Source organism: Euleptes europaea, chromosome 10, assembly GCF_029931775.1.
Source record: "Euleptes europaea isolate rEulEur1 chromosome 10, rEulEur1.hap1, whole genome shotgun sequence".
NCBI classification, from domain to species: Eukaryota; Metazoa; Chordata; class Lepidosauria; order Squamata; family Sphaerodactylidae; genus Euleptes; species Euleptes europaea.
This window is the reverse complement of record NC_079321.1, coordinates 3,999,674-4,026,053: the sequence shown is the minus strand read 5'-3', so window position 1 is coordinate 4,026,053 and position 26,380 is coordinate 3,999,674. Positions and strand designations below refer to the sequence as shown.

The 26,380-nt window shown below is 48.0% G+C and overlaps 1 protein-coding gene across 1 annotated transcript in view; it reads right to left on the bottom strand.

Moving 5' to 3' along the window:
• Positions 1-18,475, bottom strand: part of PCSK2 (proprotein convertase subtilisin/kexin type 2) — a 122,788-nt gene extending 104,313 nt beyond the window's left edge. The window contains exon 1 of the mRNA XM_056856799.1: positions 18,293-18,475. Coding sequence (XP_056712777.1) covers positions 18,293-18,475 — 183 coding nt within the window. The remainder of the gene's footprint in view (positions 1-18,292) is intronic.
• Between the last annotated feature and the right edge of the window lie 7,905 nt (positions 18,476-26,380).

The following is a 26,380-nucleotide window of genomic DNA, read 5'->3' as shown; positions in this document are numbered from 1 at the left end:
CCACCTCTTTACATGCTGCTTTGTAACTGGCTGTGAGAGAAACCAAGCTTGTGTGTCCCACGCTTTGCCTTATGCATGGGGACTTCATCCGGGCTGAGCTCACGGGAGATGGAAGAATTGGGTTAAAAGAGGCACTGGAAGTCCTGGGATTTGTGAGGGATGGCAGCAAGGTAATCTCTAATGGATGGAAAACTCATGCATAACTCCAGGGAACAACCAAGACAGACAGGGGGCAAATTTGAGTGAAAGTACCCATGCATAAACCACCTAAGTGGGGTGAATAAACCAGCTTCAAGCCACGGTTTCAGATCCTGGTCTGATGGGTTCTAACTAACAATATCTACTGAAGGGGCTCCCATTTGGACTACCACACTAAGCATGGTTTAGTGAAACTATGGTTTTGCACGATATATTAAGTAAACCGATTCTGTCTAAAGGTCAAAAGTATTGTCCTGGATAGAAGATGGCAATCCCAGTCTAGAACTAGGGGAGGGGGCACGGTTCAGTGGTAGACCATCTGGTTGTGGCTCACTGGTGGATAAGGTTGCCAACCTCCATCTAGTAGCTGGAGAGCTCCCACTATTACAACTGATCTCCCGCTGACAGAGATTAGTTCACCTGGAGAAAATGGCCGCTTTGGCAATTGGGCTCTAGGGCATTGAAGTCCTTCCCTTCCCCAAACCCAGCCCTCCTCAGGCTCTGCCCCCAAAATCTCCAGGTATTTCCTAACCTGAACCTGGCAAACCTAGTTTCCAGGTCCATCTTTGCCACCAGCGGGAGTTTTTTGGGGCGGAGCCTGAGGAGGGTGGGGTTTGGGGAGGGGATGCCATAGAGGCCAATGGCCAAAGCAGCCATTTTCAATGCCATAGAGGCCAATGACCAAAGCAGCCATTTTCTCCAGGGGAACTGATCTCTGCTGGCTGGAGTTCAGTTGTAATAGCAGAACTCCAGCTAGTACCTGGAGGTTGGCAACCCTATCTCCCTGTCCACTGCAGCCTGCCGATCTCTACAAATGCTGTTCCTGGAGGGTAGGGGGGCCAGAGGAATGACACGCGGGAGGTCTCCAGCAGGAAGGGGAAATCAGAAGATCATTGCCACTTTAGGTCAAACCCAATATTTGGTGCCCCGAAATCAGGGAGGGGAGCAGAGGTTGAGAACGCTGCAAGCATAACTAATTGTTGCTACGTGCTTGTGAATGTCAACCTGTTTTTTTATTTATTTTCACTAAAATCCCAGTTGAAATTATGGGGGAAACGCTAGCATCAAATCAATATTAACGATTTTCTTTCTGCATCATTATTCAGGTATCCTTCCTGCCAGGGAGCATACAATGAATAATTTAAAAGGCGTTTGAATAATGCATGGCTGGGTCTCCCCCCCACCCCACCCCACCCCCACACATACCCTTTTCAGTGGGGGCTGTCTCGATGGAAATTATAAGATTCTGCCTTGCCAAGTTTAGCACTTATGGGTGTTAAAATGGATAGTACGTCCCTTCAGTAGGACAACAGCTTTCTCTCACAAAACGGAGAGCTTTGAGTATGACACTTTTGGAATTTTACAGATGTTAGACCAGTTTTGTTTCCCTCTTTTGATTGGTTTTTATATGCCGACTTTCTCTAAGACTTAAGTGAGAATCAAACCGGCTTACAATCACCTTCCCTTCCCCTCCCCACAACAGACACCCTGTGAGGTAGGTGGGGCTGAGAGAGTGTGACTAGCCCAAGGTCACCCAGCTGGCTTCATGCGTAGGAGTGGGGAAACAAATCCAGTTCACCAGATTAGCCTCTGCTGCTCATGTGGAGGAGTGGGGAATCGAACCCAGTTCTACAGATCAGAGTCCACCGCTCCAAACCACTGCTCTTGACCGGTACACCACTCTGGATCTTGGATTTTTAACAAATCCAGCTGCCCATAAAGAAGGCCGTACATCTGGGTCACACAAGAAAAAGAGTTTGTTTTTATATGCCGACTTTCTCTACCACTTAAGGGAGACTCAAACGGGCTTACAAGCGCCTTCCCTTCCCCTCCCCACAACAGACACCCTGTGAGGTAGGTGGGGCTGACAGAGCTCTAAGAGAGCTGTGACTGGCCCAAGGTCACCCCGCTGGCTTCATGTGGATGAGTGGGAAAACCCACCCGCTTCACCAGATTAGCCTCCGCCGCTCATGTGGAGGAGTGAGGAATCAAACCTGGTTCTCCAGATCAGACTCCACCGCTCCAAACCACCACTCTTAACCACTACACCACGCTGGTTAGTGCTTGGATGGGAGACCACCAAGAAATACCTGGGTTGTTACGCAGAGGAAGGCAATGGCAAACCACCTCTGGAAGTTCTCTTGCCTTGAAAACCTTACAAGGTCGCCATAACTCAGCTGTGACTTGGCAGCACTTAATACACACATGCACACACACACAATTCTGAACCTGGCTCCAGAGTGTGGATCACAAAGTCAATTCAGTGAGGCCAGGGACAACCAAAGGGATGTTTGTGCAAGCCTGGGGAACCCCAGGTGTGCAGAAAAATCCTCAAACACCTATATACTAATTCCCAAGTGTACCCTCTTATCTGCGGATATCTAAATCCGCAGATTGGGGGCGCGATTGCTCTGACCAGTGCTAAGGGGGAACCCTTAGGTTTGCAGAAAAATCTGACATTTAAAAACAACCATTGGGTGGATTAAATAAAAGAGTGTTCTCTGAGCCAACACACCGATCTCAAGCAGCGCAGCCCTGGAGTTGCACAGGTCCCAGAAAGGGCCCCCCAAAAGAGATGGGGGGTAGATTGACAGATAAGGCAAGGGGGAGAAATAGGGGGTAGGTTGACAGATGAGGGGAGAAAGCAGGAAAATAGAAAGGTAGGTTGACAGAGAAGGGAAGGGGGAGAAACAGGGGACAGATTGTCAGAGAAGGGGGAAGAGGGAAGGCATCCGAGGGGGGAAGGGATGCACCCTCTCCCTACGTGTCTTGCAGGTCCCCACTTGCGTTTTAAAATTGGGGTGCTTTTTTAAAAGGAGAATGGCACCTGAGATCTTGCGAAATCTTGGGATATAATATTTGGCATTGGGGAGTTGCCTAGCAACTGAGGCGTATGAGGACTGGTTGAAGCAACCCCAGCACAAGTGGAGGCTTCCGGGAGAAAAGCGATGACAAGATAAAAAGTGGAAACAGGGGCAAGGGAAGGAGGGAGGAAGAAAATGGTAATGGAGGGGCTGGAAACCCGGAAAGGGGGGGATGCAGAGAAATCAGTGGCCAGGGAGAGCAAGGGGGAGAAATTGGGGGTCCAGCAGGGGATGGAATTTCCTGTCCCCAGAGGTCTTGAAGGTCCTCTGCTTGTTCCATCCCTAAGAGAGCCACCATGGTGTAGTGGGTAGGAGCAGCAGACTCTAATTTGGAGAACCGGGTTCGATTCCCCACTCCTCCACAAGAGTGGTGGACTCTAATTTGGTTAAACAGGTTTGACTTCCCACTCCTCCACATGAGCAGTGGACTCTAATCTGGAGAACTGAGTTCGATTCCCCGCTTTCCCACATGAGTGGCGGACTCTAATCTGGAGAACCGGGTTCGATTCCCCACTCCTCTGCATGAGCAGTGAACTCTAATCTGGAGAACAGGGTTCGATTCCCCACTCCTCCACATGAGCAGTGGACTCTAATCTGGAGAACAGGGTTCGATTCCCCACTCCTCCACATGAGCAGTGGACTCTAATCTGGAGAACAGGGTTCGATTCCCCACTCCTCCCCATGAGCAGTGGACTCTAATCTGGAGAACAGGGTTCGATTCCCCACTCCTCCGCATGAGCAGTGGACTCTAATCTGGAGAACAGGGTTCGATTCCCCACTCCTCCCCATGAGCAGTGGACTCTAATCTGGAGAACCGGGTTCGATTCCCCACTCCTCCGCATGAGCAGTGGACTCTAATCTGGAGAACCGGGTTGTGAGGTAGCCCCACCTACCTCACAAGAAGGTGTCTGTTCTGGGGAGAAGGAGGGAAGGTGATTGTAAGGTGTTTTGGGACTCCTTAAAAGTAGAGAAAAGCGGAGTATAAAAGCCAACTCTCCTTCCAACGTTCAACTGCTGGGCCACATTAAGGAGTGGAGTTGGTTCTCCACCTCTTGGCATAAATAATTTTGGAAATATTGTTACCGATGACTTCAGGCTGTCTCTTTCTGGGGAAGAGGCTGTGATTCCGTGGCCTTGACCATCCATGCCCCTGGGAAACAAATCCCTTTATTGGCTGTTAGTGCCAATTAATAAATGACAGCTGTTTATTGCCCCCTCTAAATGAGGGTTAATCTTCTGTGTGCTGATACCACTATCTTTCCTTTATTGCACCAATCAAGTAAAACAAATACATCCTTTTAATTTTCATTCTCTGCAGGTTCCCCGCCATCAGCTCTTGAGCAGGGCTTTTTCGGCTAAGATCCTATATATCTGGGTGTATTAATGCACCTAAAATTTGAATAAAGAGCAACACATTTACAGGAGGAGGAAAAAAGAGGGAGTAAATGTGAAATTCCTTAACTAATTTATTAACTCCCCCCCCCTAAAAAAAAATCAGGTTTTAAAACGTAGTTTTACTAGCAGAGTAAGAGGATGCCCACGCACGTACTCCAGAATCCTTTTGCCAACTAGGGTTGCCAGGTCCCTCTTCACCACCGGTGGGAGGTTTTTGGGGTGGAGCCTGAGGAGGGCGGGGTTTGGGGAGGGGAGGGACTTCAATGCCATAGAGTCCAATGGCCAAAGCGGCCATTTTCTCCAGGGGAACTGAACTCTGCCGGCTGGAGATCAGTTGTAACAGCAGGGGCTCTCCGGCCACCACCTGGAGGTTGGCAACCCTAGTGCCAACTGTGTCTTGTCTGCCCAACCAGGATTCCCTCTATTTCATTTGGTAGATTTTTCAAGGGAACCGTGATCATGTTCAAGTCATTGTGGGGAAGGGGGAATCTCCCTTTCAGCTACTAATACTGTAATCATGACAGGGGTCCTGAAGGGAATAAAGCAGGGACGTCAAACTCAATTGTTACGAGGGCCAGATAAGACATAAATGTCACTTGGTTGGGCCGGGCCATGCCTCACCAACCCAGATCTGGAGTGGTGGGGGGCTGCCTTGGCTGGGTTGCAGGCCAAATAGGAGCTCTCAAGGGTCGGATCCAGCCCGTGGGCCTTACATTTGACACCCCTTGCCCAGATGAAAGAGGACCCAGGCTGCTACCATCTAGCCCTGCCCAGTGATAGTCTTGTCTTCCCTCAAGGGCTGATGTGCCAAGCTCAGAAGGACCTATTTCGAGTTAGCCTTGCCCAGGAATTTAATGAACATGGAACATTGTCTTGGTGACCTCTCACAGACCTGGCAAGATGCTGCTCCATCCCATGTTGCTGCAAATGCTTGCTTCTCCAGATCAGAGTCCACCGCTCCAAACCACCACTCTTAACCACTATACCACGCTGGTTCCCAGCTTTCATTTTTTTAAAAAAATAACTCTCTAGTCTAGGGGTGTTAAACTCAACTGTTACGAGGGCTGGATATGACATAAATGTCACTTGGTGGGGGCTGTGCCTTGCCTCGCCAGTCCAGATCGAGAGTGGGGAGGGGGCAGCTGCCTCAGCCGGCTCGTGGGCTGGATAAGAGCTCTCAAGGGGCCGGATCTGACCCGCTGGCCTTATGTTTGACACCCCTGGGGTAAAGGATAATGTGACAAGTTGTTTTTAAAAGAGGTATATCCCCCCTTTTTTTTTGAAAAAGGGAGTATATCCATTATGACAACCAGCATGGTGTAGTGGTTAGGATGTCGGACTAGGATCTGGGAAACCCGGGTTCGAATCTCCCCTTGTGCCATGGAAGCTTGCTGGGTGACCTTAGCCAAGTCACACACTCTCATCGCTGACCCTGGCTAGGATTTGGATGGGAGACCTCCAAGGAATACCAGAGTCACGGGGTCACCATAAGTCAACTGTGACTTGGCGGCAAAAAAAGAAATATCCATTATAAGAAAGTAAAAATTCAAAGCAGCTTACAATCGCCTTCCCTTCCTCTCCCCACAAGAGGCACCTTGTAAGGTAGGTGGGGCTGAGAGAGCTCTAAGGCCATTTATGCAGGGTGAGTTTTGATGCTCGCTCAAAGCTCTTTTTTAAAATGCAACCTTTAAAATGCCTGTTCACGGTCCCGATGCAAAAGGAGAAATTTCACACACCCCACTTGCCTGCTCCTTCATTCCGTCCATTAGCAACCGCTATTTGCATAGCTAACACGCAGTTGTGATTTTGCATGCTTCCTTGAGGGGATTCTTCGAGGCGGGGGTGGAGCAAACACAAAAGGTCACGTTAAAGAGGCTCTTAAGAAATCCGGAGCAGGTATGCACCGGCTTTGCAGTCACTTCCTGAATGACGGTTCAGCATGAAAAACTCAAAAAAATACGCAGGGCACTTCAGCCTGGAATGCGCTGCTAATTACCAAGCATAAATGGCATAAGAGAACTGTGACTGGCCCAAGGTCACCCAGCAGGCTTCATGTGGAGGAGTGGGGAATCGATCCCGTTCTCCAGATTAGAGTCTGCCGTTCTTAACCAGTACACCACACTGGCTCTCCAATGGTATACATCATCATATTTTCATGGGAAAACAGCCTGAAAATGTCATGAACAGCGGGCGAGTTCCTTCATGCCAGCAGGTGGGCTGGCACCCATCCCCAAAGATTCTTGAGGGGCGCTCCCCGGGCGTCCTGTACAACTTGGCACAGCTAACAACAGATACCAAGAACTGCAACTAGGGTTGCCAGCCTCCAGGTACTAGCTGGAGATTTCCTGCTATTACAACCGATCTCCAGCCGATAGAGATCCATTTACTTGAAGAAAATGGCCGCTTTGGCAATTGAACTCTATGGCATTAAAGTCCCCTCCCCAAACACCACCCTTTTCAGGCTCCGCCCCAAAAACCTCCTGCCGGTTGTGAAGAGGGACCTGGCAACCCTAACTGCAACCAATTGGCAGCTATAAATTGGTAGAAGGGAAAGCATATGCGTACTAACACGCAGCAATCTGTTTTAACAACTGAGATCCTTTAAGCAATTAGCAAAGCATTATTTTGCAGTTAGGATGTACACAAATGTTTTTCTTGTGGGTGAGAATTTATTTTTTAATTAGACTGGAGTGAATCATGCCAAATAATTTGCTTCTTATATTATCGGCTTTGTGGTTTGTGAGTAAGACTTAGTTATCTCGATTTTTTTTTTGACACTCAAAAGCCAAAATATGTTTGGGTGTTGTTGTTTTTTCATGCTGAATGCATTACTGGCATTCTTTTGGATGCTGCTACTCGGAGAGCTCTTCCACTTGAGCCTATCTCACAAGGCTGTTGTGAAGTTAAAATGGAGGAGTAGCAACCCTGTTTCCTTGAAGGGAAAGGAAGAAGTGTAATATATTGATATCGATAGATTAGATAGATTAGATAGATTAGATAGATTAGATTAGATTAGATTAGATTAGATTAGGATAGATAGATAGATAGATAGATAGATAGATAGATAGATAGATAGATAGATAGATAGATAGATAGATAGGTATAGATACAGATACAGATATAGATATAAAGATATACACACAAGTTAGTATGAAACAGCTGTCAGAAGAAGAGGGAGGAAGAGCAAAGCCCAAGGGACCCTGTTAGAAAATTCTTCCTAATGTCTAGCCGGAAACTCTTTTGATTTAATTTCAACCCGTTGGTTCTGGTCCGACCTTCTTGAGCAACAGAAAACAACTCAGCACCCTCTGTAGGACAGCCCTTCAAGTACTTGAAGATGGTTATCATATTCCCTCTCAGTCTTCTCCTCTCCTGGCTAAACATACCCATCTCCTTCAACCTTTCCTCATAGGACTTGGTCTCCAGACCCCTTACCATCTTTGTTGCCCTCCTCTGGACACGTTCCAGCTTGTCTACATCTTTCTTAAATTGTGGTGCCCAAAACTGAACACAGTACTCTAGTTGAGGTCTAACCAGAGCAGAGTAAAGCGATACCATCTCTTCGCGTCATCTGGACACTATACTTCTGTTGATGCAGCCCAAGACTGCATTTGCCTTTTTAGTTACTTTTTAGTTAATTTTTCTTAAATTGCAGTGCTCAAAACTGAACACAGTAGTCTAGGTGAGGTCTAACCAGAGCAGAGTAAAGCGATACCATCACTTCGCGTGACCTGGACACTATACTTCTGTTGATGCAGCCCAAGATCGCATTTGCCTTTCTCAGTTGCCCAGTTGACAAAAGCCCAGACAAGGCCGAAATCTTTTTTCTGGGGTCATTCTGCCGGGTGAAAAGAGGTGCATGTTGGAAAGCACTATGCTGTGTAATCTCCTTCATTAAAATGACAACACAGTGTCCACGACATACCAGTTCAGTGACTTCTGGAATATCATGCCCTTAATTATTATTTCTATTAGTTATTCCAAGCACAGCTTGGGCCCGGCGCCCATTAATTTCAGCCGCTGAGGCCCGTGTGCGAGGCATCACAACGTGTTTGTTGCTTAGCCTATTAACCTTGAGGAAATGGGCTGCACCTTGGCGGGTGGCGTTGATTTGTTGAGGGCCAGAGGTCGCTGCAAAATGCAGGCTCAAGATAAGTAAAAACAATGAGGCATACAATTAAAATGGATCTCTCCCCGCTGAAAGAAAACCTGGATGGTCAAGAAGGTAGGGGCTGCAGAAGCTTAAATGTCTGCTAAATACTAGGGTTGCCAACCGCCAGGTGGTGGCTGGAATTCTCTTGCTATTACAACAGGCAGGATGGTGCTGCTGCACTCATCTTGTTTGTGGCTTCCTAGAGGCACCTGGTTGGCCGCTGTGTGAACAGACTGCTGGACTTGATGGGCCTTGGTCTGATCCAGCAGGGCCTTTCTTATGTTCTTATCTCCAGCTGATAGAGATCAGTTCCCCTGGAGAAAATGGCCGTTTTGGCAATTGGACTCTATGGCATTGAAGTCCCTCCCCTCCCCAAACCCTGCCCTCCTCAGGCTCTGCCCCCCCCAAATCTCCCGCCGGTAGCGAAGAGGGACCTGGCAACCCTATCTGTAAAGGGGGGTATTGTCAACATGGGCCAGCAGCTGCTCTCTACCATCTCAAGCAAAGGTCTTTCGCACCACCTACGACTTGATCACGGTAACTAGAGGTGCTGGAAATTGAACGTGGAACTTTCTGCATACCAACCAGATGCTCTACCTAGGGTTGTCAACCTCCAGGTGGGACCTGGAGATCTCTCACTATTACAATTGATCTCCAGATGACCAAGATCAGTTCCTCTTAGGGTTGCCAGGTCCCTCTTCATCACCGACGGGAGGTTTTGGGGGCAGAGCCTGAGGAGGGCAGAGTTTGGGGAGGAGAAGGACTTCAATGCTGTAGAGTCCAATTTCCAAAGGGGCCATTTTCTCCAGGGGAACTGATCTCTATTGCCTGGAGATCAGTTGTGATAGCAGGAGATCTCCACCTATTACCTGGAGGCTGGCAACCCTAGCTCCCCTGAGAAAATGGCTGCTTCAGAGCATGGACTCCATGGTATTGTACCCTGCTGAGTTCCCTCCCCTCCCCAATCTCCACTCTCTCCAGGCTCCACCCCCAAAGTCTCCAAGCATTTCCCAACCCAGAGTTGACAATCTTAGATCTCCCCTCCCCCAACACAAAAATCTAGGCTTTGCCAAATGAACTTTTGTTGTATTGTTTGAGCTACCAAATCAAATAAAGTAATCTTTTATGAAACAAATTTGACATATTCTAATAAGAAACAGCAACCCCACCACCACCCAATTGCTCCAAGCTGGCTACCTAGTGAAAACTACAGAGAGAAATCTCTCCCCAGCGTTTAATTTACAGTGAAGAATGCAACACTTAATATAACACCTATGGATTGTTGGCCACAAATATATAAATGTTCTTCTGCCGTGTACTTTATTGTGCCGATAAGCTGAGAACTGGAAAGGTAAAAACTTTTCGCAGGATGGGGAACGTTAAATTAGAGGGAAAAGATTCCATGTGGCCGAGAAAAAAGCCAAATGTTTTAAATACAGACCATTTATAGCAATTTACGTTTCAGACTCTACAATCTTGCACTTCATAATCTTCCTAGTCAACTCATCAGACCAAATTTTATTAAGCTTTCACAAGACATGGCCCATAAACTCAGAAAGTTGTTTTACATTTTGCTCCATAAAACAGTTTTGGGGCTGTCGTTTTTCACGTTTGATAGTAGTAATGTAGCTTGGTATATTCTACTACGGTGAGGCACCAAACAAAGTCTTTCTGCTCTTTTGGGGAAAAATACAAAATTTAAGAAGAAATGAAACTGGCCATATCAATCCATCCCTGATGTGTAACAGGGATGCTTAGGGCTGTTTAGCTTGGAAAGGAGGTTAAGGGAAGACATGATACAGGTCTATAAAATGATGCATGTTCGTCTCCTGATTCAAAACAAACAAAAGGGGGTATTTCTTCACACAATGCATCGTTAAATTGTGAAACTCCCTGCCCCAGGATGTGGTGATGGCTGCCAACCTGGAAGGCTTTAAGAGGAGAGTGGACCTGCTCATGGAAGAGAGGGCTATCCATGGCTACTCGTCAAAATGGATACTAGTCATGATGCATCCCTATTCTCTCCAGGATCAGAGGAGCATGTCGAATATATTAGGTGCTGTGGAACCCAGGCAGGATAATGCTGCTGCAGTCGTCTTGTTTGTGGGCTTCCTAGAGGCACCTGGTTGGCCACTGTATGAACAGACTGCTGGACCTTGATGGACCTTGGTCTGACCCAGCAGGGCTTTGGTTATGTTCTTGTGTTCTTATGCCATTGCCTACCACTGTGGAGCGACGGTGGAAAATAAGTGATGAAATCCATACACGTAGACTTTGCTACTATAGAAATAAGGCATGTACGTCGATCTGTCAAAACATTATTAAAACCATGCAACTGAAGGGTCTAAAATATATGTAGAGACACAAACGCTCTTTCTCATTCCAGACAGTTACACTGTCATTAAAAAATAAGTCTGGCAAATCCAATATAAAGAAGAAAAATGGATGAGTCAGCACGACAGGCACTGGGGTTAAATATTAACCAGGTGTGAAAAAGGATCGTTCCTTCTTTGCAGGGAAATCAATTTCTTTATTAAAGAAACAAGGTCTTCGCTAATACACAAACTTTTTAAAACCACCATGCAGACTGCTGATCTCCCCCTCTGTGTGTGTTGCGTGCACACACACACACACACACACACATCCCTATGCGATGAATTTCCATTACAACTAACACATGTACACATGAACACATGAAGCTGCCTTATACTGAATCAGACCATCGGTCCAACAAAGTCAGTATTGTCTGCTCAGACTGGCAGCGGCTCTCCAGGGTGTATGGTACAGCTTATTATTTGGGAGGGGCTGTGACTCAGTGGTCTCAGGCAGAGGTCTTTCACATCTCCTACTGCCTGGTCCTTTTAAACTGGAGATGCCGGGGATTGAACCTGGGACCTTTTGCATGCAATTCCCGGCATCTCCAGTTTAAAAGGACCAGGCAGTAGGCGACGTGAAAGACCTCTGCCTGAGACCACTGAGCCACAGCCCCTCCCAAATAATAAGCTGTACCATACACCAGTAGAAAAGCCATGTCTAAGCTCTGAATTGCTGCCTTCTTTGAATACCCCCACCTTGGCCAGATCTGAGAAAAACAAAAATCATCTTTTTTCAGGGAAGACAGCAACGCAAGGCCACGAACAATCAGGACGGAGAATCTACCATAACAATCACTCTGTTGAAGATAGCGGTGGAAGACCCCTTGGCAAAATGACACATCTAAAGCTGAACCAAGCCATTGGGAAGGGGTGGGGAGGATAAGCTTGCAGGCCTTTTCCTAGCTGGCGAAGCAGCCCTGCCAAAAGATCCCAGCAAAGGAGAAACCAAGGACTTTGTGCTGAGTTTTATTCTCACGCAGGGACGGCAGGGAACAAATGTGCAGCTTTTCAATAATGCATGGTGATTTCTCTTCCATGAAACAAGGTGCATGTAAGATGGGGGTGGGGGGGGGAAGAGAGAATTAAAAATGCATCTTCTTCTGGCTTGTTTTCAGTCCGTCAGCCTCTCATGTGGCGCTGTCAGGAGACTAATAGTGCCTTTCTAAGCAGAGTTACAGAGCCAGTGTGGTGTAGTGGTTAAGAGCGGTGGAGTCTAATCAGGACAACCAGGTTCAATTCCCCACTCCCCCACATGAGCAGCAGACTATAATCTGGTGAGCCAGGTTTGTTTCCCCACTCCTCCACATGAAGCCAGCTGGGTGACCTTGGGCTAGTCACACTCTCTCAGCCTCACCTCCCTCCCAAGGTGTTTGTTGTGGGGAGAGGAAGGGAAGGAGATTGTAAGCCGCTTTGATTCTCCTTAAAAGGTAGAGAAAGTCGGCATACAAAAGCCACCTCTACTTCTTCTTCTGAATCCACTGAAGTCAATGCGCTTGGAAGAATGTAAACTCTGTTTAGGATTGCCCTGAAATTCTACAGACAGTTACTTGGGCGCAAGCTCTCTTGAACCCTGTGACTTACTTCCAAGTAAACATGGATAGGCTTGGGCTGGTGGGCACAGACCTACCTTTGTGAACTAGGGTCATTTATGCATGGGTACTTTCACTCATGTTCACCCCGCATCTGTCTCGGTTGTTCCTTGGAGTTATGCATGAGTTTTCCGACCATTCAAAATGACCTCGCTGCCAGCCCTCACAAACCCCGGGACTTCCCTCTCCCCTGAGCTCAGCCTGGATGAAATCTTTGTGCATAAGGCAAAGTGTGGGGCATGCAAGCTTGGTTCCTCTCACAGCCAATTACAAAGCAGCATGTCCAGAGGCGGGGATTGAAATACTTCCTGCTTCCTCGGAGCTCTTTCTGAGCAGAAGAAAGGCTTTTTATAACCGAGGGTTGGATTTCTCCCCCCACCCTTCCTTTCTGATTGCTCCGTTTTTTATGTTTTGTTGTTCTTTAAATGCTTTTTTACGTGGCAATTGGGTTGGGGGGATTTTTCACAGCAAGCACTACAAGCAAGCCAATTACAAAGCAACATTTAAAGGGGGCGGGATTTGATTTGAGCTTGGAGGCTGCTGGTGCAGAGATTCCCAACAGGGAGGTGTGGGTCCAGCGAGCAACGAACCTCAGGTAAAACTCCCATGCATAAATGACCTTGGTAGACATCTCCGGGGGCTGGAAGTACTTTGGCTCTGTAAGGGTTAACTTCTAAGTGAAAACAAGCCCGGTTTCCTCTACCAAGAGGAAGGGAAGCCCAGATAAGATATTTTTGCTAACAATTGTAGGAAACGAACTTGGACTTCCAACTCCTTGCAGCAAGGCAGACAGGAAAGGACAGCGTTCAAGGCTAATTCAGGTTACACCCTTTTTAACAGCCACTGCTGGGCATAATCTCATTCATTAACAGAAGGCTGGTTGATCTCCCAGGTATTCTCAACAGAAATACTCCAGCTTCGTCTCTTCCTCTTTTGTTCTCTTGGCATTTTGCAGATTGCCTCAATCTTAACGGTCCGTTTTGTTCACAGAAAAGGCAATATCGAAAAAAGACCACCCGGAGGAATGTACAGGCGTGGGAGCCGAGAAGCCTCAGAGGGCTCCAGGCCGAGATTCCTCTGGGTCCCTGCCTCTCCCCATCCAGATCCAACCCAAATGTCACAGGAAAGATAATCACATGACCTGGCTAGCTCCATGGATAGGTTGCCAACCGCCTGGTGGGGGCTGGAGATCTCCTGGGATTAAAATTGATCTCAAGGCGATAGAGACCAGTTCACCTGGAGAAAATGGCTGCTTTGGAAGGTGGATTTTATGGCATTCTACCGTCCCCTCCCCAAACCCCACTCTCCTCAGGCTCCACCCCCAAAATATCCAAGTATTTCCCAACCCAGAGCTGGCAACCCTATCCATGGACACAAACACACACCCAGGAAATTAGGTTGCTGGGAATTCTGTACCCTATAACCTCCCCTCTGCCTTGACCTGGATGACTCAGGCTAGCCCGATCTCACCAGCTCTCGGAAACTAAACAGGGTTGGCCATGGTTAGTACCTCAATAGGAGACCACCAAAGAACTCCAGGTCCTTACACATATGTGGACAATGACAAACCACCTCTCCCTTGACCAGGTTGGCCTGATCATGTCAGATTAAACTAAGAGATCGGGCTAAGAGATGCCTGATCATGTCAGATTAAACTAAGAGAAAAGCGATTCCACCTAAACATTAGGAAGTACTTTCTGACAGTGAGGGCGGTTCGATGGTGAAATGATCTGCCACGGGGGGGGGGCGTCTTTGAAGGTCTTTAAGCAGAGGCTGGATGGCCATCAGTTGGGAGCGCTTTGATTGTGGGATCCTGCATGGCAGGGGGTTGGACTGGAAGGCCCTTGTGGTCACTTCCAACCTTTTGTGATTTTGTGATTTTTGTGATTACGGAAGTTAAGCAGGGTCACCCCTGGTTAGTACATGGAGGAGAGAACGCCATGGAATTTCAGGGTTGCTACGCAGAGGCAGGCAATGGCAAATGATGTCTGCCCTGACCTAGATGACCCAGGCTAGCCTGATTTCGTCAGATCTCAGAAGCCAAGCAGGGTCGACCCTGGTTAGTACTTGGAGGGGAGACCACCAAGGAAATCCAGGGTCACTATGCAGAGGCAGGCAATGGAACATCTCTTGCCTTGAAAACCCTACAAGATTGCCATGTGTCAGCTGTGACTTGATGGCACTTTCTACCAGCAGCTGGCATAGCCCTGATCTGAATGGCACAGGCTAGTCTGTTTTCATCAGATCTCAGAAGCCAAGCAGGGTCAGCCCTGGTTAGTACTTGGATGGGAGACCATCAAGGAAGTCCAGGGTTGCTATGCAGAGGCAGGCAATAGCAAATCCCTCTGTTCATCTCTTGCCTTGAAAACCTTTTGAGGGGTCACCATAACTCAGCTGCAACCTGGCATTAATTTCCACCAACACTGATCCCCCCCTTCTCCCAGTGGCCCTCTGTACAGGAGCCATTTCCTCATATCAGGAAATGAAGGGAAAGGGCGGAAGGTGGCCCGGAGCATCCTAACCAAGGAGTTTTACACCAAGAAGTTTAAAAAAAAAACCTGTCCACACAGCCACATCACTGTCTAACAGAAGGGGAACTTCAGCCTTGCCGAATGGCCCCGTATCAGGCAGCAATGGAAGGAAGCCAGCTGGTCATTGGAAGAGAAATTAAATTAAAGAGTTAAATTGTGGAACTCCCTTCCCCAGGATGTGGTGATGGCTGCCAACTTGGAAGGCTTTAAGAGGGGAGTGGACATGTTCATGGAGGAGAGGGCTATCCATGGCTACTAGCCAAAATGGATACTAGACATGATCCATACCTATTCTCTCCAGGATCAGAGGAGCATGCCTATTTATATTAGGTGCTGTGGAACACAGACAGGATGGTGATGCTGCAGTTGTCTTGCTTGTGGGCTTCCTAGAGGCACCTGGTTGGCCAGTGTGTGAACAGACTGCTGGACTTGATGGGCCATGCAGGGCTTTCCCTATGTTCTTATGTTTTGCCTTCATTTTTCCTAACGAACCCTCTGACTCGGTGAGGTGATGCCCCCGAGCGTAGTATGATCTTCTGCTAACACCCACTCATTCCCACATATGCACACTTTGGAGGAGCTCCCTGAAACCAATAGGGAGACACACACACACACACACACACACACTGTTGACTGCAATGAAAGTTGGATCAGATCCTTCTTGCATAACCACTGGGGGGGAGGGGGAGAAGAGGCAGCTGATGGCAACAGTGAGGCTCTCTTGCTCAGTGTCAGTCTTTCGAGCGGGACTTGCCCCTTCCTTCCCTGGTACTTGCAGGAGCTCTTCTGACCCTGATGTGTTTCCTAAAACCGAACCATCTGCTTGGACCAGATTACTGAAATCAACCGTGAACCGAAATAGCCCTCTCTAACCAAGAGAGAAAGGGGTCAGACAGACCCTATTCTCTAGGCTCTGTCATTAATGAGTAGCCTGTATATTCATCTGACAGTTTCCACTTGCCTTAGAATCCCCCACTGTGTTCTCACCAGAAGTATTGGTGTGGTACTTGGTGCCACAGTGACCGAAACACACTTTTAGGTTGGGGAGGGGCTGTGGCTCAGTGGACAAGCCTCTGCTTGGCATGCAGAAGGTCCCAGGTTCAGTCCCCGGCATCTCCAGTTAAAGGGACTAGGCATGGAGGTGATGTGAAAGACCTCTGCCTGAGACCCTGGAGAGCCGCTGCCGGTCTGAGTAGACAATACTGACTTTGATGGACGAAGGGTTTGATTCAGTAGAAGGCGGCTTCATGTATTCATGTGTTCAGTTAGGGGAGGGGCTGTGGCTCAGTGGTAGAGCCTCTGCTTGGCATGCAGAAGGTCCCAGGTTCAATCCCCAGCATCTCCAGTTAAAGGGACTTGGCAAGTAGGTGATGTGAAAGACCTCTAACTGAGACCCCGGAGAGCTGCTGCTGGTCTGAGCGGACAATACTGACTTTGATGGACTGAGGGTCTGGTTCAGTGTAAGGCAGCTTCATGTGTTCAATGCAATGTGTTCAATGCAAGGCAGAAGCTCCTGAGATTGAGCTCTCCTTTGCAGAATTCCTTTAAAGGAATGCTTCAAGGCAAAAGGCAGGCACCTCTCCAGATCCCTGTTCACAATCTCCATCAGGATGCACCCCTACCTCCGTGATAGTTTCAGCTGGAGAATGCAGCTTGCCGATTTCCACTGGCAACTCATTAGATATCCAAGCAAGCATGTATGGAGACAACACCTAGGTCTCCAAGTATCGCTGATCCTACTCAGAATCACAGAATCATATAGAGTTGGAAGGGACCACCGTGGTCATCTAGTCCAACCCCCTGCACAATGCAAGAAATTCACAACTACACCCCCACACCCCCAGTGACCCCTACTCCATGCCCAGAAGATGGCCAAGGTGCCCTCCCTCTCATCATCTGCTTAAGGTCATAGAATCAGCATTGCTGACAGATGGCCATCTAGCCTCTGCTTCAAAACCTCCAGGGAAGGAGAGCTTACCACCTCCCGAGGAAGCCTGTTCCACTGAGGAAGCGCTCTAGCTGTTAGAAAATTCTTCCTAATGTCTAGACAGAAACTCTTTTGATTTAATTTCAACCCATTGGTTCTGGTCCACCTCAAGGGTCAGCCTCTGTTCACGTTGGGGTGCATATGCCCGGCCAGCATCTGAAGCTTTCCACATCTTAGAAACCAGTAGTGGAAAGCGCTGTCCTGTCGCAACTGACTTATGGTGACCCTGTAGAGTTTTCAAGGCAAGAGAAACAGAGGTGGTTTGCCACTGCCTGCCTCTGCATAGCGACCCTGGACTTCCTCGGTGATCTCCCTTCCAAGTACTAACCAGGACCGACCCTGCTTAGCTTCTGAGAACTGATGAGATTGAGCTAGCCTGGGTCCATCCAGGTCAGAGCAGAGGTGGTTTGCCATTGCCTGCCTCTGCCAAGCAACCCTGGACTTCCTCGGTGGTCTCCTATCTAAGTATTAACCCAGGCTGACCCTCCTTAGCTTTCAGGATGGCTAGCCTGGGCTATCCAGATCAAGGCAAGAGACATTCAGAGGTGGTTTGCCATTGCCTGCCTCTGCATAGCAAACCTTGGACTTCCTTGGTGGTCTCCCATTCAAGTACTAACCAGGGCAGACTCTGCTTAGCTTCCGAGATCTGCCGAGATCAGGCTAGCCTGGGCCATCCGGATCAGGGCACCTGAGAAACTATCTACGCAAATTAGAAACCATCCTAGGAATCCTCTAACTCGATCCCAGAGAGGTGTGTAGGCTGGATTCTACTCTTGTTATGTGGCTCACCAAATCCCTTGCTCAACACAATCTGTGCGGGGGGGGGGGGGGGAACCTGGATTACAGACACTCAACCACAGGTAAGAGTTTCATTATGTCCAACACCAGCATTAAGATTCCCTGTTAAAATTAGCAAGGCTCTAGGGTACTGTACTATAATCCTATCCAAACAAAGCCCCAAGTTTATTCCAAATTTCTGCAATTTCACTGTAGGTTTTCAATGGGGGGGGGGAGGAGAGATCAATATTAATAGCTAGAAGGGAAAGTAAGAGTCTCATGGAACTCGGATGCAAAACCTCTGCAAGATGCATGCCCAGACCTTCCCAACTTTGCAAGAGGGCTCCACCAGCGCCATGCAAAAATAAGAAAACCGTCTGTTTTCCCCTTTGCAAAGAAGAAAACCCAAGGAGGGCTCCTTACCTTCCTGACCCCGCTGAAGCCATACTCCGCGGCCAGCCGCGACGCCTCTGCCCCTGCCCCTGGGCGCACCTCCACCAGGAAATGGTTCGTGTAAACGGCCCTTTCCGACGCCGAGGCGAAGCAGAGCAGCCCCAGGAAGAAGAGGCCGGCGCTCTGCCCGGCTGGTGCGGGGTCTGCCTTCATGACTCTCTCGGAGGGGGGATGCCAGGGACTTGCCGGGGAGAGGAGCCCAGAAGGAATGGAGGGAGGGAGGGAGGGAGGGGGGAGTCCCGCAGGCTGCAAGTCAACGGGTGCAGCTCCCCTTCAGCACCCCCCTGCAAGCCCGAGAGGGGAACCCAGCGCGGTCCTGGCGCTCTGCGTGCCTGCGCCGCGATGCCAGCTCTGCATTTTCCCCCCCGCTCCCTTCGGCTCCTCCTCGCCCACCACCCAGCGGCGGCGGCGGCTCCCCGCCAGCCAGCCCGGGGCGGGGCGAGGCGAGGCGGCCGGCCCCGCCGACCCCTCCCCGGCCGGCGGCGGCGCCAGGCCTCCCTCCGCCTCCTCCGGCCGGGCGGCGCCTCGCCTTTCAGCACCCTGGACAGCTCCGCCGGCCCTGCGGAGGAGCTCTCCGCGGGGCTGGAGAGCTCCTGCCGCCCAGGCGAGCCTCGCCCCGGCGTGCCTGCAGGGACTTGGCCCCGTTTGCCCCCCAAATTCAACGCCCGCCCTCCTGGGGCGAGAAGGCACGGTCGCTGGAGCCTCCTTTCTTCCCTGTTCCAGCCAGGATCCAGCCAGGATCGAACGCACGGACGTTCTTCGAACGTTCCAGCCAGGATCGAACGCACGAACGTTCTTCGAACGTTCCAGCCAGGATCGAACGCACGAACGTTCTTCGAACGTTCCAGCCAGGATCGAACGCACGAACGTTCTTCGAACGTTCTTCGAACGTTCGAAGAACGTCCGTGCGTTCGATCCTGGCTGGGTCCTGGCTGGAACAGGGAAGAAAGGAGGCTCCAGCGACCGTGCGCTTTCGCCCCTGGTCTCCGGGGAAGGCCCTGACCTGGATGGCCCAGGCTAGCCTGATCTCTCAGAAGCTAAGCAGGGTCAGCCCTGGTTAGTCTTTGGATGGGAGACCACCAAGGAAGACCAGGGTTGCTGTGCAGAGGAAGGCCCTGGCAAACCACCTCTGTGAGCCTCTTGCCACGAAAACCCCCAAAAAGGGGTCGCCATAAATCGGCTGCGGCAGACCGGCTCTCTCCAGGATCAGAGGAGCAGGCCTGTTATATGAGGTCGTCTTGTTAGTGGCTTCCCAGAGGCACCTGGTTGGCCACTGTGGGAACAGACTGCTGGACGTGAGGGGCCTTGGCCTGATCCAGCAGGGCTTTTCTTATGTTCTTATGATGCATCCCTATTCTCTCCAGGATCAGAGGAGCATGCCCATTATATGAGGTGTTGTGGAACAGGGTAAATGCTGCTGCAGCCGTCTTGTTTGCGGGCTTCCTCGAGGCACCTGGTTGACCACTGCGTGAACAGACTCTGCTGGACTTGATGGGCCTTGGTCTCATCCAGCAGGGCTTTCCTTATGTTCTTATGGAGGATGGGGCTATCCTTGGCTACTAGTCAAAATGAACACTAGTCATGGTGCATAGCTGTTCTCTCCAGGATCAGAGGAGCATGCCTGTTATAGCAGGAACTGAGGAACACAGGCAGGATAATAGTGCAGCAGTCGCCTTGTTTGTGGGCTTCCTGGAGGCACCTGGTTGGCCACTGTGTGAACAGACGGCTGGACTTGATGGACCTTGGTCTGATCCAGTAGGGCCTTTCTTATGTTTTTATGAGAGAGGCTACCCTCTCCAGAGCCAGACTAGGGATGCTGGAAAGGGCAGTGGTATTTCTGTGATACAGGGGAGGGAAGAGGCAGGGTGGGGGAGAGAGAAAGGTTCAAGGTGTGCCTTCCCTCCCCCCAGTCTATCAGTTGGATGGTGGCTGGAAGTGCCCATTTATTGACCATTCTCTCTTGAGAGACATGGGGGGGGGGGCTGGTCCATTGCAGGGCACTTGGTGAGGGTTCAGGCCCCCTAGAATGAAGGGCAGCATTTAGCAGCTTAGCTCTCATTGAGAGCAATGAAAATGCGAAGAGCATGGTGTCATGGTTAGAAGAGGCAGACTCTAATCTGGAGAATGAGGCTTGATTCCCCATTCCTCCATATGAGTGGTGTACTCTAATCTGGGGTACCAGGTTCAATTCTCCACACCTTCACATGAGCGGTGGACTCGAATCTGGAGTACCGGATTCACAAGGGCAGAGCAAGGTGACCTCTGATGGTCAAAAACGGCATGCATAATCCAAACAAAGCCCCAAAATCATCAGAGGGATGATGGTGAGGGAAACAGCCATGCATAAAAGACCTTTCTCTCATTCACTACTTCATTTTCAAGGCTGTTTTGAGGGGGAAAACAGAGCAAGGGAGAATATGTACACTGTCCTAATCTCTCTCTTGAAGTATTTGAAGGACTGTCACTTAGAGGAGGGCAGGGAGCTGTTCCTGTTGGCAGCAGAGGAGAGGACTCGCAAGAATGGGTTTAAATTACGGGCAGAAATGTACTGGCTGGATTTTAGGGAAAATTATTTTACAGTAAGAGTTGTTCGACAGAGGAATCGGCTGCCTAGGGAGGTGGTGAGCTCCCCCTCACTGGTGGTCTTTAAGCAGAGGCTGGACAAGCACTTGTCAGGGATACTCTAGGCTGATCCTGCATTGAGCAGGGGGTTGGACTAGATGGCCTGTATGGCTCCTTCCAACTCTATGATTCTATATCTGTTTTGTCATCCAGATCTGTTGAGCATACAGGATTGTATAAATAACTGGTGTGGCAGTGACTTTAAATTGCTCTTACCATCATCCCTCATTTGGGTGGAAAGGTAGCATAAAAATATTTGAAATAAATAAATTAAATAACATGCTTTTCCACTTCTTTTAAAAAATCTGAAATGCACTCCCGTGGCTAGCTTTTGAGGAGAATGACAGGCAAAACGGGGCTCACAGCCAAATTATAGCAGTGAGTAGACTGCAGAGTATTAGATTAAAAAAACAGACAGGCAAAATAGTTATCGGAGAAAAATCAGACCCCTCCCCTGCATAGTGTAGTGGTTAAGAGTGGTGGTTTGAACAGGTGGACTCCAATCTGGAGAATCAGGTTGGTTTCCCCACTTCTCCATGTGAAGCCAGCTGGGTGACCTTGGGCTAGTCACAGTTCTCTCCGAACTCACTCAGTCCCACCTACCTCACAAGGTGTCTGTTGTGGGGAGGGGAAGGGAAGGAAATTGTAAGATGGTTTGAGACTAAAAGTAGAGAAAATCGGCATATAAAAACCAGCTCTTCTTCTTCTTAACTGAGCGCAATTTATATCAGAATTATTACATCCCGACACTTCCCGTTGGGTGACCTCAAAAACATCCGCTGACTCAGGAACTTTGCAGTGCAATCCGAAGCAGAGTCACACCATACTAAGCCTGTTGACTTCAGTGGTCTTTGAAGGGTGTGACTCTGCTTAGGATTGTACTGTTGTATATGGAACATATGGTATGCCAATGAAGGTACTGAAATTGAAATTGTATATGCAACATATTGGTGTACAAGATGGTAGGGTTGCCAACCTCCAGGTACTAGCTGGAGATCTCCTGCTATTACAACTGATCTCCAGCCGATAGAGATCAGTTCACCTGGAGAAAATGGCCCCTTTGGCAATTGGACTCTATGGTATTGAAGTCCCTCCCCAAACCCCGCCCTCCTCAGGCCCTGCCCCAAAGAACTCCTGCCAGTGCCGAAGAGGGGCCTATCAACCCTAGTAACTGTGGATGTGGCTCTCTATGAGCCGTGGAGTATCGCTGCTCCAGTCTAAGCCGATTGATTTCATTGCATTCCCATTACGACTCTTAGCTGCTTCCTCAGGTTTTGCAGATTCCAAGCAGTGAGAGATATTTACTCAGCCAAGGCAAGGGGAACAAATAGATCTTTCCATCCATCAGTCTGACCTCAGGTGAAAATACAAGCACCGAAGTGAAAATACAAACACAAGCATTGCTTCACTGGGTCAGCTAGGGTTCCCAACCTCCAGGTGGTGGCTGGAGAGCTCCCACTATTACAACTGATCTCCTGGCATCAGAAATCAGTTCCTCTGGAAATAGGGTTGCCAACCTCGAGGTAGTAGCTGGAGATCTCCTGCTATTATAACTGATGTCTAGCCGATAGAGATCAGTTCCCCTGGAGCAAATGGCCGCTTTGGCGATTGGACTCTATGGAATTCTGACAGAGGGTGGTGGGCACAGCCACAAATTGGCTACCCCTGGAGGCGGAGCCAGCCTCAAAATGTCAGGGAGTGAGGTTATGCAAAAGTCAAATAGTAACTCTTCAACATTTCAGGAAGGAGCTCAAACAGGATGGCTTTTAAAATTAACTTGTGTTTTTTTTAAAAAAAAAATTCTTCCCTACGCACAGCTTGACCCCCTTCTGGATGCACACCTTAACGTGGTGAGGGGGTTTGTGTGTGTCAGGGAAGCTGAGATCGATAATAATATCAATCAGACTTCAGGGAAAGCCTATCAACATAAGTATCATTCAAGTTTATGCCCCAACTACAGATGCTGATGAAGAAGAAATTGAAAGTTTTTATTCCAGTGTTCAGGAAGAAATTGATCAGACATCTAAACAAGATATGGTGATAATCATAGGTGATTGAAACGCAAAAGTAGGAAACAAAGCAGAATCAAATGTTGTTGGCAGATTTGGGCTAGGAGCACGGAATGAAGCAGGAGAACGCCTCGTAGAATTCTGTGAAGACAACAATCTGTTCATTGCAAACACATGTTTCAGGCAACCAAATAGACGATTGTATACATGGACATCACCAGACGGCCAGTATAGAAATCAAATAGATTATATAATTGGAAGGAGAAGATGGAGAAGCTCTATTCTCGCAGCCAAAACAAGACCAGGAGCCGACTGCGGTACAGATCATGAATTGTTAATATCGAAAATCCAGATAAAGCTTAAGAAAAATACCAAAACATTCATAGCACTGAAATACAATCAAAGCAATATTCCGGAAGAGTTTAAAGACCATGTAAGGAACAGATTTGCATTACTGAGTTCAAGTGAATGTAAACCTGAAGAACTATGGGTGGTAACTAGAGATATTATCAAGGAAGAATGTGCAAAGACTATTCCTGTAGCCAAAAGAAAAGAAAAACCTTGATGGATGTCTGAGGAAACTCTTAAAATTGCCAGAGATAGACGAGAAGCAAAAGTAGAAGGTGACAGAAATAGAAACAAAAGTCTAAGTGCAACGTTCCAGCGACTGGCACGTAGAGACAAAGAGACCTATTATAATAACCAGTGTAAAGAAATAGAAGAGAACAACAAAAAAGGAAGAACAAGAGATCTGTTCCACAAGATCCAAGAAATCAATGGGAAATTTAAAGCAAGGTTAGGCATGCCGAAAGATCAGCATGGAAATACATTAACTGAACAGGACAAAATAAAGAAAAGGTGGGAACAATACACTGAAGAACTATACAAAAGAGATGAAAGGATAAAAGATTCTTTCCAAGAAGAATCTTTTGAAGAAGAACCTACAGTTTTAGAACGTTAAGTGAAAGCTGCATTGAGAGCAATTGGGAGAAACAAATCACCAGGAGCAGATGGGATATCAATAGAGCTATTCCAAGCCACAGAAACAGAGTCTATCAAAATCTTGACAAGAATATGCCAACAGATATGGAAAACAAAACAATGGCCCACAGACTGGAAACGATCCATTTACATTCCAATTCCCAAGAAAGGAGACATCAAAGATTGCAGCAACTAATGGACCATCGCATTAATTTCTCATGCAAGTAAAGTGATGCTCAAAATCTTACAGCAAAGGCTGTTACGAGAAATGCCTGATGTTCAAGCTCATTTCAGAAAAGGAAGAGGCACTAGAGATCATATTGCAAATATACGCTGGTTACTGGAGCATACAAGAGAATTTCAGAAGAAAATCAGCTTGTGTTTCATAGATTACAGCAAAGCTTTTGACTGTGTGGATCATTAAAAGCTATGGCTGGTTTTAAAGGAAATGGGTGTGCCACTACATCTGATCGTTTTAATGTGCAACCTGTACTCTGGACAAGAGGCCACAGTTAAAACAGAATATGGAGAAACAGAATGGTTTCCAATTGGCAAAGGTGTCAGAAAAGGATGTATTTTATCTCCCTATCTCTTCAATTTATATGCAGAACATATAATTAGGAAAGCAGGATTAGATTTAGATGAAGGTGGGGTGAAAATTGGAGGGAGGAACATTAATAATTTGAGATATGCTGATGACACTACATTATTGGCAGAAAATAGTGAAGATTTGAAACGACTACTGCTAAAAGTTAAAAGAGAAAGTGCCAAAGCAGGACTACAGCTGAACATCAAGAAAACAAAAGTAATGACTACAGGAGAATTATACAACTTTAAGGTTGACGATAAGGAAATTGAAATTGTTGAAGACTTTCTATTCCTTGGCTCCACCATCAACCAAAAGGGAGACTGCAGACAAGAAATCAGAAGGAGATTGAGACTGGGAAGGGCAGCCATGAAGGAGCTAGAAAATATTTTGAAGTGTAAGGATGTGTCACTGGCCACCAAGACTAGATTAATTCATGCCATCATATTCCCTATTACTATGTATGGGTGTGAAAGCTGGACAGTGAAGAAAGCTGATAGGAAGAAAATAGATTCCTTTGAAATGTGGTGTTGGAGGAGAGTGTTATGGATTCTGTGGACTGCCAAAAAAAACCAAATCAGTGGGTTGTAGATCAAATCAAGCCTGAACTGACCCTAGAAGCTAAAATTACTAAACTGAGGCTGTCGTATTTTGGCCACGTCATGAGACGACAAGAGTCACTGGAAAAGACAGTCATGCTAGGAAAAGTTGAGGGCAGCAGGAAAAGAGGAAGACCCAACAAGAGATGGATTGACTCAATAAAGGAAGCCACAGCCTTCAATTTGCAAGATCTGAACAAGGATGTCAAAGATAGGACATTTTGGAGGACTTTCATTCATAGGGTCGCCATGAGTCGGAAGCGACTTGACAGCACTTAACACACACACATGCACACCTTCACTCATGCAATGAGTAGAGTATTTGTTTATTTGTTTAGCCATAGGCCATTACAAAACTTCCTTACATACTCACACAATGAAGATCCTTGTGCTGTGAGGCAGCAATTTTTAAAAATCTGCACAGCCAATCAGATTAGGGTCAGATTAGGGTTGCCAACCTCCAGGTACTAGCTGGAGAGCTCCTGCTATTAGAATGGATCTCCAAGCGACAGAGGTCAGTTCCCCTGGAGAAAAATGGCCACTTTGGCCATTGGACTCAATGGCATTGACGTCCCTCCCCTCCCCAAACCCTGCCCTCCTCAGGCTCCACCTCTCCAGCCTCCCACTGGTGGCGAAGAGGGACCTGACAACCCTATGAGCACAGTATTGGCAGTCTCAGAGATTTCTGTAAGGGCTGTTCTTTGCTGCAGGGAAAGGGGGGTGGAATCTTGAAATGAGCTAAAATTATGCATTTTGGATGTAAGTCAGTCCCAGTGGGCAAATATAATTGACAGTTCTGAAAAATGTGCTATTAATATATGCAAATAGAACAGGGAGAGGGAAGGGTTTTTTTTTTAGAAGAACAAGAGTTGATTTTTATAAGATGACTTTCTCTACCACTTAAGGAAGAATCAAAGCGGCATACAATCCCCTTCCCTTCCCCTCCCCACAACAGACACCCTGTGAGGGAGGTGGGGCTGAGAGAGCTGTGACTAGCCCAAGGTCACCCAGCTGGCTTCATGTGAAGGAGTGGGGAAATAAATCCAGTTCACCATAGCCTCTACCACTCATGCAGAGGAGTGGAGAATCAAACCCATTTCTCCGGATTAGAGTCCACTGCTCCAAACCACCGCCCTTAACCACTACAACACGCTGTAAATCATCATAGGCCTTTTATGCATGGCTGTTTTCTTGGGGTCACCCCACACACACACTGCTTCGGGGCTTTGCTTTGAGTCTGCATGCCTTTTCCGACCATCAG